General features: G+C 47.5%; 1 protein-coding gene across 1 annotated transcript in view; it reads right to left on the bottom strand.

The window, feature by feature from the left end:
- The window catches only part of LOC137431468 (complement C3), a 613976-nt gene that overhangs the window by 352481 nt on the left and 244727 nt on the right, over nucleotides 1–16768 (bottom strand). The window contains exons 14-15 of the mRNA XM_078782039.1: nucleotides 15270–15455; nucleotides 13040–13195 (exon numbers count right to left, since the gene is read on the bottom strand). Of these exons, the coding sequence (XP_078638165.1) occupies nucleotides 13040–13195; nucleotides 15270–15455 (342 nt within the window). The remainder of the gene's footprint in view (nucleotides 1–13039; nucleotides 13196–15269; nucleotides 15456–16768) is intronic.

The following is a 16768-nucleotide window of genomic DNA, read 5'->3' as shown; positions in this document are numbered from 1 at the left end:
CTCTAGTGTGCCCCGCAAAGAATACAACAAAAACTATTGTTGGAACTGGCCACAAGTCTTTAGCAACTAATCTCAAAGAATTTCAGGAACTCAGGTGCTTACCCATGGATATTGACCTCAATCGACTTGATAATGGGAGCGGCATTGAAGCAACACTTGCGACAAACATGGCTGCATGGCACAAAAGGTGTTTGCTAAAATTAAGTGACATGAAATTGGAACACGCTATGACGAAACACTGTTAAAGACACTCACTGTACCTTCTTCGACAATGTACACACGTGGTTCAGGTCAAGCTATATCGGCTGAACCAACATGCTTATTCTGTGAAGAACCAGCAGGACAAAGTGGTCTTCACGACGCTTCAACATTTGATATTGATATGCGAGTCCGGAAATGTGCATATGAATTACAAGACACTAAACTCATGGCAAAGTTAGCTCCAGGAGACATGATATCATTAGAAGTAAAATAGCATGCTAAATGTCTTGTAGCTTTGTATAACAAGGCATCAAGTGTCCACACGGGGAGCAATAGTGATGGAAACGATGCTCATCTACATGGTATCGCCTTGGCACAGTTAGTGGCATACATTGAAGAATTCCGCAAAGAAAAAGACATCGCTCCTGTTTTTGCACATGGCAGATGCTGTCAGCAAGGGGTACAGGAAATTGTTGGTGCGTACAGTCGATACTGTTGTCGTCGTGATCGCAATAGGGACACTCGTCCGCATAATGCAAGATGAAGTACAGGTGGCGTTTGGTACAGGTGGAAATTTCTGATTCATAGCAATCCATGAAGTAGTTGCAGCCATTGGCCCACGGAAATCTACTGTCCTTCCAATGTTTCATGCCCTTACTGGCTGTGACACGGTGTCTTCGTTTGCAGGTGTTCGAAAGAAGACAGCATGGTTAACATGGAATGTCTACCCTGAGGTCACAGAAGCATTTGAAGAGCTAATGAACATGGGGAATGCTATCAATGACAAGTGTATGGAAATGATAGAGCGGTTTTTTGTCCTCATGTATTGCAGAACCAGTGAACTCTGTAGAGTCAATGATGCTAGGAAGCAACTGTTCACCCAGAAATCTCATTCGCTGGAAATCATTCCACCAATACAGGCTGCATTAGAGCAGCACATAAAGCGTGCCCGTTGCCAGTGTCATTGCTGGAGTATGTGTCTGTCTTCCAATCCACAGTTGCCAAACCCTTCTGACTGGGGATGGACCAAGGTCTTGACTGATTGGCGGCCCCTCTGGACCACTCTCCCAGAAGCATCAAAGTCATGCTACGAACTGATACACTGTGGATGTAAGAAAGGATGCCGTGGGCGTTGCAGATTGAAGGCAATGCTGAAATGCACTTCACTCTGTGCCTGTTCAGCAGATTGTCAGGACTAGACACATATTGAAACAGCCCCTGAGATTGATTGTCTAGCTTTTAACAAACATTCCTCACTCTGTATATGCATCAATTCTTTATGCAACCCTCAAATATACTAAAGCGCGGCGTTACGCGCGCTGCTTGCGAGCAAGGAGGAAGCAGACAAGCGGTAACTTATAAGCGTCTTTATTTCAGGAGCTCACTGTAACACTGGCGTGCTCCGGGCTGCGCGCCCGGTGTATATCATGAGGCCACGCCTACCCCTCGGGCGTGGCCACCGCCCACTTGGTGCGCGGAATGATGTCACCACGCCAGTGGGCTTTTGTGTCCGCCACACACGCCCCCCCAGAATTCCCGCGCACCTGGAGGGCCAGTTTGCGGGGCAGACGAATGACCCGGCCAAAGCGCCCCCTGGCGATCGGCGGCGTCCGGGGTGCAGGGATGCCAGGTGGGATGCCCCTGGCTGCCCCTGGGATGGGTGCAGGACCGGGGGGCGGCGTGGCGGCGGGGCTGGGCGGTGCCGGGGGTCCGCCCGCAGGGGGGCAGCCCCGACGTGGGGGTCGGGCCACTGGCGGTGGATGGTCCACGTCGAGGTGGGCTGGCTTGAGGCGGTCTACCGAAACGCGGTCAGGAGTACCGCCGATGTCCAGGGTGAAGTGCTTCGCCCCGGTCTCCAGCACGCGGAAAGGCCCGTCGTATGGGGGCCGCAGTGGTGTCCGGTGGGCATCGTGGCGGACGAAGACGTACTCCGCCATGCGAAGCTCCGGGGCGACGTGCGTCGGTGGGTGCCCGTGGCATGCCGTTGGCACCGGGGCGAACCTCTGGGCGGTCTCTTGCAGAGCGGAGCGCTGCTGTGCCGCGGACCATGGTGCCGTGGAGTCGGGGAGGAACTCGCCCGGCACCCGCAGCGGTTGCCCGAAGACCAACTCCGCCGCGGATGCGCGCAGGTCCTCCTTGGGCGCCGTCCGGAGGCCCAGCAGGACCCAGGGGAGCCTGTCGACCCAGCCGCCGTCGCGGAGGGTGGCCCGGAGCGCGGCCTTCAATGAGCGGTGAAATCGCTCACACAGGCGGTTAGCCTGGGGGTGGTAGGCCGTGGTTCGGTGCAGCCGGACCCCGAGCCCCTGCGCGACCGCCCCCCAGAGCTCCGAGGTGAACTGGGGGCCGCGGTCGGACGAGATGTCTGAGGGGGCGCCGAACCGGGCGACCCAGGTGGCGATGAAAGCCTGCGCGACATCGGCCACCATTGTCGACGCCAAGGGCACGGCCTCCGGCCACCGGGTGGTGCGGTCCACCATGGTGAGGACGTAGGTGAAACCCCGCGAGGGGGGCAGATGTCCCACCAGGTCCACGTGGACGTGGTCAAACCGGCGTTCCGGCACCGTGAACGGGGCCAACGGGGCCTGGGTGTGCCGGTGCACCTTGGCGCGCTGGCATGCGAGGCACGTCCTGGCCCAGCCGTGGACGGCCTTCCGGAGGCCATGCCAGACGAACTTGTCGGCGATCAGCCTTTGGGAGGCCCTCGCGCCCGGGTGGGACAGGCCGTGGATGGCGTCAAACACCTGGCGCTGCCAGCCCGCGGGCACGATGGGGCGAGGACGCCCGAGGGAGACGTCGCACAAGAGGGCCGCGCCCGCGCCGTCGAACGCCACCTCGGTGACGCGGAGGCCCGTGACGGCGGTCCGCAAGGCCTGGACGTCGGGGTCAGCGGCCTGGTCCGCTGCCATCCGGGCATAGTCGATGCCGAGGTGGACTGCGTGGGCGACGGCCCGGGAAAGGCAATCCGCCACCGGGTTGTCCTTCCCCGCGACGTGCTGGATGTCCGTCGTGTACTCGGACACGGCCGAGAGGTGACGCTGCTGCCGGGCCGACCACGGCTCGGTGACCTTGCCCATCGCGAAGATCAGCGGCTTGTGGTCGACAAAGGCAGTGAACGCACGGCCCTCGAGCAGATGGCGGAAGTGCCTGACCGCCAAGTGAAGCCCGAGCAACTCGCGGTCGAAGGTACTGTAACGACGTTCGGGCGGGCGAAGCTGCTGGCTAAAGAACGCCAGCGGTTGCCAAGCTCCACGCACCCATTGCTCGTGCACCGCGCCCACCGCGTAGTCCGAGGCATCGGTGGTGAGGGCAATCGGTGCATCGGGCGCCGGGTGCGCGAGCATGGTGGCGTTAGCCAAGGCGAGCTTCGCGCCCGTGAACGCCGTGTCCATCTGCTCGGTCCAGGTAACGTCGCCTTTGCCCGGCTTACCTCGGAGAGCTTCGTGCAGGGGGCGCAGGAGCTGGGCGATACGGGGCAGGAACCGATGGTAAAAGTTCACCATGCCCAGGAACTCCTGCAGCCCTCTGATCGTGCGGGGGCGCGGAAACCCCTTCACCGCCTCCACCTTGGCCGGCAGGGGGACGGCTCCGTGCCTGGTGACACGGTGCCCCAGAAAATCGATTATGGTGGTGCCGAACCGGCACTTTGCGGCGTTCACAATCAGGCCATGCTGGCCCAGGCATTCGAAGAGCGTGCGTAGGTGGCGTAGGTGCTCTTCGCGGGACGCGCTGGCGACGAGGATATCGTCCAGGTAGACGTAGACAAAATCCAAGTCACGCAGGATGCTGTCCATCAGTCGCTGGAACGCCTGAGCCGCATTCTTCAGACCGAAGGGCATGCGCAGGAACTCGAAGAGTCCGAATGGCGTGATGACCGCCGTCTTTGGGACGTCCTCCAGCCTGACGGGGACCTGATGGTAGCCGCGTATGAGGTCCACCTTCGAGAAGAAGGACATGCCCGCCAAACGGGCGGAAAAGTCCTGAATGTGGGGGACGGGGTAGCGGTCGGGAGTCGTGGCGTCATTGAGACGGCGATAGTCCCCGCACGGTCGCCATCCCCCGCCGGGCTTCGGCACGATGTGCAGCGGCGACGCCCAAGCGCTCTCTGACAGCCGAACGATGCCGAGTCGCTCCAGGGTAGCGAACGCCGCTTTTGCCACCGCCAGCTTCGTCGGCTCGAGGCGGCGTGCCCGGGCGTAGACCGGTGGCCCGACGGTGGGGATGTGATGGGCCACCCCGTGCTTGACGGCCCCCGCCGAGAAGGTGGGCCGCGTGAGGGCCGGGAAGCCGGCGAGGAGGCGGGTGAATGCGTCCGCTGCCGGAAGCGTACAGACCAACGTGGCCGGAACCGAACCGTTCGGCAAGCCGCTTGGCAAGCCGCTCGTTGAGCTGGGCAACGCACAAGCGAGTGAGCTGAACGTCTCGGCCTGCACAAGACGTCTGCGCTTGACGTCGACCAGGAGCCCATTAGCGCACAGGAAGTCCGCGCCAAGCAGTGCCATGGGCACGTCGGCAGTGACGAACGTCCATCGGAAAACCTGCCCTCCGAACCGCAGAGAGAGCAAGCGTTTTCCATACGTACGGATGGGCGTCCCGTTCGCGGCAAGCAGCGCGGGGCCCCCACCCGCGGCGTGCTTGTCTGACGTGCCGGCGGGAACGACACTCACCTGCGCTCCCGTGTCGCACAGGTAACGGCGCCCGGAGAAGGTGTCCGTTATGAACAGCAGGCTGCTCGAACGGCCGGCGCTCATCGCCACTATTGAGCGCCGGCCCAGGCGTTTCCCGACCTGTTGAAGGAGCATGGCAGATGACACTGCCGAGCTTCGTGGCCGAACTTGGCGTGGAACCAGCACCAGGTGGTGGAGCTGGAGGAGCGCGGCTGGCTCCGCCAGGCCGGTGGAGTTGGCGGGTTTCCCCACGGTGGCGGTTTTCGCCGCGGCGGTGGGCGGGGCGTGGCGGCGGTCACGAGGTGCGTATCAGCATGCTGCGTATGCTGTATAAGCTGATGCTGTGGATCAGCAGCATCAGCAGCAGCATCAGCAGCATCAGCAGCAGCATCAGCAGCATCAGCCACGAGGGCCGTGACGGCCACGCCGACTCTCGCCCGCGTGTCCGAAGCGGCGAAGTACTTGTCCGCCTCGGCTGCCAATGCTCGGGGTTCCGTTAGCCCGGTCCCGGCCAACGCGAGGCGAACCTGCGCTGGAAGTTGGCGACGGAAAAGCGCCCGGAATTGAGAACCGGGGGCTTCGTCGCCCAACAGTGACAGCATATGGTCCATTCGGACCGACGGGCGCGTGTCACCGAGCTCGGGGAGATCCAGGAGGCGGTCGGCCCGTGCGTCGTCCGTGAGGCCGAATGTGGCTAGGAGTAGCCGCTTGAGTGCCTCGTACTTGTGGCCGTCCGGTGGGTGGCGAAGGACGGACACAACTCGAGCGGCCGTGCCGGGCCCGAGGGAGGCGACGACGTGGCAATAGCGCGTGTCATCGCCGGTGAGGCGCCGAAGCTGAAATTGGGCTTCGGCCTGGACGAACCAGACTTCGGCCTGGGCCTCCCAAAATTCGGGAAGTTTGATGAAGTTGGCCATGGCAATGGCGTCGCGTGTGGAAGGATCGCTCCGGCAGATCCAACGTCAAGGGGGTCACCAGTAAAGTGCGGCGTTACGCGCGCTGCTTGCGAGCAAGGAGGAAGCAGACAAGCGGTAACTTATAAGCGTCTTTATTTCAGGAGCTCACTGTAACACTGGCGCGCTCCGGGCTGCGCGCCCGGTGTATATCATGAGGCCACGCCTACCCCTCGGGCGTGGCCACCGCCCACTTGGTGCGCGGAATGATGTCACCACGCCAGTGGGCTTTTGTGTCCGCCACAATACGAAAGTAAAACCTTTCCATACTTAAACTTGCTTTATGATAATTTGTTTATGGAAGAAAAGGCAACATAGATTTATCGATATATTTGGCTGGCAGCCATATTTGATCTGCCATTTTGAATCCGAAGATAACATTTTTCGAGCTGGCAAGTTTATTTCAATAATTAGCATTTCCAAAACATACAAAATGAATAGTCTGAAAAAAAATTCATCAATGTTTTTATCTTGGGTCTGTGATTGAAGCGGGTTATAAATATCAACATTTTTGGGTGGCTTCCATATTGGATATGAAGATCACATTTTTCAATGTGGCAAGTGTTGTTTTCATAATCTATGACCTTTAAACATACAAAAATAAGGACTTGCCATGGTTTAACATACCTTATAATGATATATTACGGATAATTCTGTGCTTTTTATGGTGATGTCCACCATCTTAGATTTATCCCGGAAGTATGTCACCTACAAGATGAGTCCCGATCTTAAATGAACAAGTATACCCTAACGATGATCTGTGCCAAATTTGGTGCTTTTACCATAAAATGCGCAATACCTTCAAAAATTTGAGTAAATCTGGTGTACTAATATTCATTCCAAACAGCATCTATGGAAGTCTGAATGGACTTCCAACTGTTCATGAGATGTCTTTCTCTTGAGAGTAGGCGAGCTATTGCCGGCATCTTGTTTCAAATTTGTTACCTCCGTCACCAATTGTGGATGGAGGTTATGTTTTCACCCCTGTCCGTTTGTCTGTCCGTTTGTTTGTGAACAAAATATCTCAAAAAGTTGTGGACGGATTCAGACGAAATTTGGCAGAGATGTAGCGTATGTGACAAGGACGAAACGATTAGATTTTGGTGAAGATCCGGATTCGCATCCGGCTACTAGATTTTTTAAAGTGATTCTTCACCATTGGGAGAGATCGGCCAAAAACGATACATAGCAGGGTATCTCAAAAAGTTGTGGACGGATTTGGACGAAACTTAGTGGATCGGTTGGGTGTCTGACAAGGACGATTCGATTCGATTTTGGTGAAGATCTGAATATGGATTCGGATATGAGAATTGTTAAATTTTTTAAGTGATTCTTCACCATTGGGAGATCGGGCCAAAAACGATACATAGCAGGATATCTCAAAAAGTTATGGATGGATTTGGACGAAACTTGTTGGACAGGTTGTGTGTGTGACAAGGAAGAATCGATTCAATTTTGGTGAAGATCTGGACCCGGATCCGGATTCAGCTAGTATAATTTTTTAAAAGTGATTCTTCACCATTGAGTGATATGGCCAACCAGGCGGAGGTATGGTCTCTCCTGAGTGCCGTTCTAGTTTATCACTTGATTTAATTTCCAGGATTTATAAGTGTCATTTGTTGTTGCTGTTTAAAGGCAATGGCAAACCTCCAATGATGGCCTCTTCCCACTAATTGTTGAAATCCTCACGGATTAAGACAGAGACACCAGTTATTATAATCTTCAATGTATTGCTTGTGGTTAAAGCACTCCAATTTAGATGCAATTGTAGAAATACTTCAATAATAAATATTTGATCAATCTGTATTGTGGGTTATAGAACTTGTGTGTTTGCTGTGCTTAGAAATACTTATAGGAATAAAACTTTCATCAATAATCTGTGCAAGGAAGAAATACAATAATTTTAAGGTATTTAAGCTGTTTTGCCAGACAAGATCAGACGGAGTCTCCGCCAGTGGTGCCAACATGACAAACCACCATGCCTGCACTTCTTCACCGAAGGCTTCTTATCTTTCATGGCCTGTGTTTAAATGGTAAACAGATGTTCTACCATGCCCATGGGCGCCTCACTGTCTCAATCCCTTGACCCCTCATTGCTCAGTCTGACTCCTCGAGGCTCCAGGAGACTTTCCTTTGTCTGCAGAAATACTATAAAAGTACTGAATTCCACCAAGTCAGGCAAAAGTTTTGCTTGAGATGTTGTGTTGAGTCTGTGGTCGTTTATGCCGACGTAGTGTACTGTTAACTTTGTTGTAATCCTCGTTATATTCAAGTGAATCTTCTCCAGATAATAAATTTTCAATACTTGTTCTTGGTGTGTGTAGACATTCAATCTGTGTGCACCTTCGACACATCATTCATCATTCCAATCACAAATTAATACTATAGTGTTAATATATCAAAACATAATGTGAAATCATGATCGTATTGAGATATTATCAAACCAGCAAACCGTTATCATCTGTCCACTTCCGAATTCGGGAGCAAGGTCCATGTCGATCACATTTCAAAATCGTAATTGTATTGAGGAATTTCTGAAACCTCCTATCTACCTGACTACACCCGCTGGGACCCCAAAACGTTCCACAGAGGGTTATTATATTTCCTTTTAGTAAAATATGCAACTGTAATGGTTACTAAATGCTGTCCCCTTGTCATGTGACCAGATCCTCAGCTCTGATTGGTGTAAGTTTGTGGGGGAATACATACGGACAGACAAATGCTGTTCTAGATGGCATTGTCCTACGGGCTATGCCGTAAAAATAAATAATGCATCGCTGCATATTGATAGTGGAGAGGGAGATGGTAACAACAACAACAACAACAGGCATTTTAAGCCCATTCTCCCTGCTAGAGCGGGGGTTAGCCTGGGGAGGGAGATGGTAAAGTGTATATTAATAAATAATGGTTCCCAAAAGCATATACAATCCTGTACTGTTCTCTCAAGTAAAATTATTTAAATACTGTAATTGCTAAAATTGGGAAATAAAACCGTGTGTCACATGACTTTTGCCCTGACCCCAAAAATATTTGACATGCCTCATGCCCAAATATTGTTGCATATACGTGTTGAATATTACCCTGGTGTTGGGCTAGCGGCTAGGGTGCCGGCTTAGGATCCTAGGATCCTGGGTTCGAATCCCGGTCAATCGCTGAATTAACGCCAGGGGGGTTGACTCAGCCTGTCATCCTTCCGAGGTCGGCAAATTGAGTACCCGTTCACTGGTAATTCCCTGCTTGTCGTTAAAGGCGGCAAAAAGGGTTGGCGTCAGGAAGGGCATCCGGCCGCAAAACATTGCTTCAAAAAGGGGACCGAAAAACAACAAGAACCACAGTTCCCGAAAAAGGCCAACCCCCGCTTGCGGGGAAAAATGGCCTCTAAAGGTGGTTTTTATACGTGTTGAATATAAAATAAATCTGTCCAGTCATATTAAAGTAGTGGTTTCGGAAGGACAGATGGACAGACAGACATCATCCAAATTATAAGCCCCCAAATGACGCCCGGTTGGCAGCTCATAAATCCTCATTACTCTGCACGCACGTGGCATGTAATCTCGCCTCTCACTTGGACAAGACAGTTGAGTTTGCTACATGCAGAAGAATAGCCATAGGACCATTTGCCTTCTCTGTCATAAAAATTTCAGATTGCTGAAATAACCACATCTCATACAAGATCCAGATGAGGTTCATAACTGCTTTGTGTGTTCTATCCTGACATATGGCATTGAAACATAAACTTTGACCTCTGCCCTCAGAATCAAGGTTGATGCTTTTGATACCCCTTCAATCTAATATCCAACTAGAAAGCATCTGAAAATGCAAAGACCGTCCACGTCTGTTTGTATTTAGACGTCTTTTTCTTCCTACATAATATGTAAGCATATTATGTTCATATTATTGAGCATATTATGCTCAAAATAACAAAAACAGTTTTAAAAAACAGTACAAAATGAAATTTTATTATTTTATGCTCTTCATTGGTGAACCAAATCAGTGACCCAATATGCAAATTCTTTAAATTTCAGGTCAATTGGACGAAAATTGACGATTTTATGCAACCTTGACCTTTGACCTTTTGATCTAAAAAAAAACAATCAGCTTCTAGCGTTTGATAGGTGAACCAATTCAGTAACCAAATATGAAAATTCTTTAAATTTCAGGTCAATCGGAGATTTTGACCTTTTGACCAAATTATTAATTTCCCTTCTCCATAATCTCATAATAAAGTTCATTGAAAATATGACAAAACTCAAAAGGTAAATTTTAATTTCAGGTCAATTGGATGAAAATTTACGATTTTAGGTGATGCTGACCTTTAACCTTTTGCCAAAATTATTAACTTGTCTATTCCATATTCCCATAATAAAGCTTTGTTGAAAATTTGATGACAAAACTCAAATGGTAAATTGAAATTTCAGGTAAATTGGATGAAAATTGATGATTTTAGGTGACATTGACCTTTGAACTTTTCACCTTTTGACAAAATTATTAATTTGCCTTCTCCGTATTATCATAAGAAAGCTTTGGTGAAAATTTTAAGGCAATAGCTCAAACGCTAAAAAGTTACGGCTCGGACAGACATACACAGACACACACACAGACACACAAGCGATTGCAAAACCCATTTCCTGCTTCGCAGCAGGAGAGGGGCTCATTAAGGCATCTGATGGAGCAATCATGCCACGAATGAACAAAATGGCAGCCATACAGAAAAGCCACCAATATCTAGCACTCTCCTCAAACTCCAATTGTGATTATTAGGACATATGTATATACACAAGAAATTTGGATTGCTATATACACAAGAAATTTGGATTGCTATATACACAAGAAATTTGGATTGCTATATACACAAGAAATTTGGATTGCTATATACACAAGAAATTTGGATTGCTATATACACAAGAAATTTGGATTGCTATATACACAAGAAATTTGGATTGCTATATACACAAGAAATTTGGATTGCTATATGCAATAAATTTGTATTTGAGGTGAAAAGATGAATATGAGGCAAGAGGTCAGCTTTTATTTCTTGGTAATTCTTATGTACATATGTTTTACCATTGCAGAACAATATCACTTTTTATGCTAATTTCCCCATTTTAGGTAAGCATAGGTATTGGAACAGATTAACTTAAAGTGAAATAAAGTGGTATAATAGTTAGTATTTGGTTGCATATCGCTTGCATGCAATAACTGCATCGAGCCTGTGACTCAATGACATCACCAAACTCTTGGTATCTTCCTTTGAGATGTTTTGCCAAGCCTTCAATGCAGCCATTTTCAGTTGTTGTTTGTTTTGGGAGGTTTGGACTTTTGTCTCCTCTTCCACAAGTGAAACGCATGCTCCATTGGATTTAACAGGTTGACTTTGTCAGTCTAAAACCTTCACTTTTTACCCCTGATGAACTCCTTGGTTGAGTTGGCAGTTTGTTTTGGGTCATTGTCTTGCTGCATGGTGAAGAGACGCTCAATGAGTTTGGAGGGATTTTCTTGTACATAGACAGACATGTACAGTTGTACACGTCCAAATTATGTTTCTGTTGCTGCCATCATTAGTTACATCATCAATAAAGTTGAGGTTGCTAATTATAGAGGCAGCCATGCAAGCCCAAGCCATGACACTACCTCCACCATGATGAGAATAAGCTTTGGATCAGGATAAGGATCCCAGATGAGGTAGTAATCTTTGGATCATCTGCAGTTCCTTCTTTTCTCACACTTTAGCCTTTCCATAACTTTAGTAAAGGTTTATCTTGGTCGCATCTTTCCATAAGCTTTGTTCCAGAACTCTACCGGCTCACCTGTATACTTCTTGGTAAATTCTAATCTGGCCTTTCTATATTTGGTGCTGATGAGAGGTTTGCATCTTGCAGTGTAGTCTTTGTAATTCTGCTGTCCAAGTCTTCTGCGAATTGTAGATTACGATACTTTCACCCCTGAACTCTGGAGGTTGTTGGTGATGTCACTGACAGTTGTTTTATGGTTTTTCTTCACAGCTCTGATGATTTTTCTGTCATCAACTGCAGTTGTTTTCCTTGGCCGACTTGGGTCTTGCCTATTGAAAATTACACGAGCGGTTTCTTTCTTTTGCAAGATATTCCAAATTGTTATATTTGCTATGCCCAGTTTTGTGCTATGGTTCTGATTGAATTCTTCTGTTCTTTCAGCTTCCAAATTGTTTGCTTTTCTTTCATAGACTGGCGATTTTGCCTTTCAGCTTTCAGCTTTCATAGACTTTCATAGAATTTCATAGACTGTGAACAATCAATGTTATTGTTCTACAAAATCTGATGAAAGCACTTTGTTTCAAGAGGATTGCTGTCAGTCTGTGATGTGCACCGATACTGTCCACCATGTTCTATGCACATGCATACATGATCTCTATCTGATTCCGCCCCCACCCAGCGACGCTCCGCCCCCACCCCCAAGCAGCTGTTTAAGTACCGTGTCCCAGACATGCGAGAGAGATTTTTGGCTTGGTCGGTGACATCGTAGAATGGAGGACGGGATACCAAAAGGCTCTGATTCTCTGATCTGATCTTCATGTTGGTTTATGCCAATTGACTCCAAGGGCAGACTCCCAAGACAAAAGTAAAGGCTAAAACCAAGACTAGACATTCACAGCTCTTTTATGTGTGAACAATCAATGAAACAAGAAACCCCTGAGCAAGACAAAACACCTGTCAGTCATTTATTCCAATACTTGTGCTTACCTAGCATAGGGGGATTGAACATACAAAGTGTTATTGTTCTACAATGGTAAAACGTATATGCATAGAAATACCAAGAAATAAAGTAATAATAAATATGATTCACTGTTCCAATACTTATGGAGGGCACTGTATCTCCAAGCCAATCACCTTCAAAAAGCAGTGTCAATACTGAGAGCTGAGATCCCACACCAATGAAGAAGACCTTGTGACCACAACCAAGCACGTAGCACAGACTCAATAACGAAGCTACAAAAATAACGGAAATTATTATTTGGAAAACAGTGACTGACAAGAGGTGGTGAAGTATTGTTGTACCATGATGTTAATTTTTGCGAAGAGCACTCCTTTATTAAGCTAACATACAACCTACCTTATGATACATGCATTATTACTTCACGTTACATAAGAAGAAAACAAACCAATGACAAATCATAAAATTCCAAAGAAAGGACAGCAATGTTACATTCGGTTGTGTTGTGGATGCTTTTAAAATCTGTTTCACCTGTTTAGAGGTGACTCTGTTGTTGGGATTGTTGACGTATGCCGCTTTGTCAACTGCAACAAGTGCAACAAGTGAACAGGGTTCACCCCTTATTTTGACATCCACCTTACCGTCTGGAGGTATTGGTAAGGACTTCATATCTACAGACAGCTCAAGCTGCAAGAATGGAAACAAAAAATAGTGATTTACTCTTTGACACTGCAATATAAAATTAGCTGTTCTCTTTTTTCGAGACATTTTTCTCGTATTAATTTTTTTAACATACATAGTCGAGACTCGTGGAAGAGCTAGTCCTAGTACACTGAACAGATTAGGATGCAACAGGACAAAGGGAACAGCAGAGAGAGAGGAGGGAAACATTAACAGCAGAGTTGAAGGCCAAGATAGAGGCAGACCTGTACAAACAATGGGTAATGGATGTGAGGAGGATTGGGGGGCAGGAGAGGATGCATGTGGTGGACAAGATGGAGGTAGAAGGAAACTCTCAAGAAGGAAACTTGTTAATTTGAAAAGAGGAGGGATTTGGGGTGGGAGTGGGAAGGAGGGAGGACAGGACGATCTGAGATGGTGGTGAACAGCTGCCTTGAAGAACTGGAGGGAAGAATGAGTTTGAAAATAATGTGGAAGTTGGTTCCACAGGTGGAAAAAAAAGAGTAACAAATGAGCGAAGGTGAGCAGTGATCCTGGATTTCGGTAGATCACCAGAAGGGGGTTAATGGTCGATCATGTGTGCCCTGCAGAAACTTGGGCGGAGGGGGGGAAGAGGGGGGAGCACGGAAAGAGGAGAGGGTGCGTGACCCGAAAGGAGGCGGTATAAGACAGAGAGACCACCGACCTGTCTGGAATGGTGAGGTGATAAGCGCATAGACTCAGCTTCAGCGTGGGAGACCAATAATCGTACAGGGTGTCAATGTCATCAAGCTGAGCAAGATGTGAGGCAGGGGACCTAACCCAGAGGGGACAGTAGTACTATGGATTCATCCAAGCTGTGGACGAAGGCCTTGTAGGTGGATAGGAGTTCAGGTGTGCTGAGGAAGGACTATGTATGATGGAGGATGCTGAGTCGGCAGCTGGCTTTGGAGGCTTTTGTAGGCCAACTTTTAAATGTGGTTTAACCAAGGAAGATCATGGCTCTTAGTGAGACCCAGGAGTTTGAATGACCAAACTTCCTCAAGAAGATTGTTAAAACGTAGCTTGGAAGGTTTGTGAGATGGTCCTTTTGGAGGGAGATAGTTGTTGTTGACAGGGAGAGGAGATTAAAGGATTCTGTTGAGAGCCACACATTGGTTGCGAGAGTAGAGGAAGTCAGTAATCCATGTGTGGAGTTGGTCTTGGTAAAAGTTTTGAGGGATTCCTAAAGATTCATTTCTTTTTAATAATAAATAAAATCGAAAGCTGTTAGATTGTTAGGAAAGAAAGAAAAGGTTTTAGTATTGTTGACAAAAGAAGTGAACAGTTAGCCTAGTGGCAGACAGCATAAATAAGATAAAGAAGCTAAAGATGTGCCAGGAGAAACATCATGTTGAAGTCCGAAGAAGAGGAACATTATGTTGAAGTCAGTGTAGTTGTTGTTGTAGTTGAACTTGGTGTTCAGCCTTTCACAAGGCCATACCATTTGCTTGGCTTTCTGCGACGACTGATCTCATGCTTCATGCTCTGCATTGCCTTTACTCATACTTTCAGTCTCAAGTCAGGTGATGAAAAAAAGGAATACAAAAAAAAGAGAAAGAAATTAGTCATGCTGTACATAAGGCAACTTGACTTTTATTTATTTTTTATTTTTTCCCATCGCCTGTCTTGAGACTCATCTTAGAGGGAACCATGGCTTGCTGCTTCACTAACTGCATTCTGCTTCCTTGCATTCTATCATAATCTTCCTTTTCTTTGTCTTGTGTTTTATATTCCCTCCACTCATTTAATTTACCTGCCGCACATAGCAAGTATCCTTGGATATTAGTGACATGTCGTGGAAACAATGCCATTGGGTGTCATTTTCAGCTTGTGCCCCATCATCCTCCCTTGTACATTTAAAAGTAATCAAGCTTCTTCTCAAATAAGATCAATTAAGGTCAATATAGAGGGTTGATATCAGACAGGAAGGCAATGTAAATAGTCACAGCCAAATAAAATACAAGTTTCAGTCTGCAGCAGTCTGAATCATGGTCACATAGGGGGTTTTAGGATTGAACATGTTAAGGGTAGAGGAAACTGTGGTTATTGGATCACTTACCGGAGTAGTGCATCCTGTCTCGACCTCAATTTGTACAGAATCGGAAACAAATTCACCATCGTGGTAGTAGTATCCAACAATACGAAATGAGGGTACCATCTCCTTCGTTATTTCCAGTAACACGGCATTTGTTGTGCTGTTGTCTTTAGTTTTTTTTACCATCACAACAGATCCCTTGCTGATTACCTTTGAATAAACAACAAAATAAAATAATTGTTGATCTCAGCAGCAACTCACTCACATAATATCTTTCAGTACAATTCATTCATTAATTTTCTGTGCAGGCAGTGACTGCTGGTTTGCATTATTGCTGGGAATGCGGCTGTGCCGCCACTGATGCAACACCCTCTGCAGGTTAGGACAGGAATTTGCAATTTAGCCAGGGCTTTCATCGAAGGAAACATCAAAGAACAATTTGAACATAGTTGTTTAAGTCACCTGAGTGCATTTCAAAAGAATAAGACAATGCGATATATTTCAAGAATAGGACAATTTACAGTATATCTGATCATTTGCTGCTTGGTTAATTGTTGGCCATGTATAACCAGGCAGATCATCAATAGATGCTTCACAAACTTGTGTGCGCTCTCTGTATCTTCAATCTTGATCAATACTGTAATGTATACTTTCTTAATCTCAATATAAGCATGTTACATACCCTGTCCTGCCCTTTGAAATTTTCCTTTCTAACAGATGAAAATAAGTCTTAAAGGAAACAATGTGGTTATCAAATGCAATACAAACTGCCCTAAGTACTCATCAAAGAAAAGTAGAATGATCTCAGAATTGTTGTGCCATTTTTGCATCCAGAAATCGAATAGAAGCAAAATAATAGTATTGGCTGCTCATTTAAGTTCAAACTAATTTCTCTCAATTACAAGATAATGGTGCCATGCACTTCAGGGTGGCAGTTTGGAATGACACAAGGCCAGAGCGCTTTTCATTACAAGCTCAGATAGCCGATCAGGTCAAATGGGCTAATTTAGAGCCTAATTGTACCATATAAGCGAAGGAGCAACACGATATTGATGATAAACAAATAATTTCTCATAAACATACAACAGCAAAGCACAATTGCCAAAATAAGTACCAATGACAATCACAAATTATATTACTAAGGGACAGCAGGAAAAGCTAAACGACAAGGGGTAAGGATATAAAAAAAGATAATGGGGTTGCAATAATTATGAATAATATATATAGAATGATCGTTTTAAGGCCATTTTCCCCACTAGAGCGGGGGTTAGCCTTGCGGGCCCCATGACAATCATGGTTCCCTCTTTGAGGCAATGTTTTTATGGCCGGATGCCCTTCCTGACGCCAAACCTTGGTTTGCCTCTTACGATGCGCAGGGATACAGTGTACCTATTCTACACCGGGGTACACACCGGGATCATTCATCCCAGCAAGCTGGTACTCAATTTGCCGACCTCGGAAGGATGACAGGCTGAGTCAACTCCCCTGGCGTTAATTCAGCGATCAATCGGGATTTGAACCCA

The sequence above is a fragment of the Myxine glutinosa genome, chromosome 7, assembly GCF_964187855.1.
Source record: "Myxine glutinosa chromosome 7, kmMyxGlut1.1, whole genome shotgun sequence".
NCBI classification, from domain to species: Eukaryota; Metazoa; Chordata; class Myxini; order Myxiniformes; family Myxinidae; genus Myxine; species Myxine glutinosa.
Note: the sequence above shows the minus strand (reverse complement) of the source record. Positions and strands in the feature narration are given on the sequence as shown.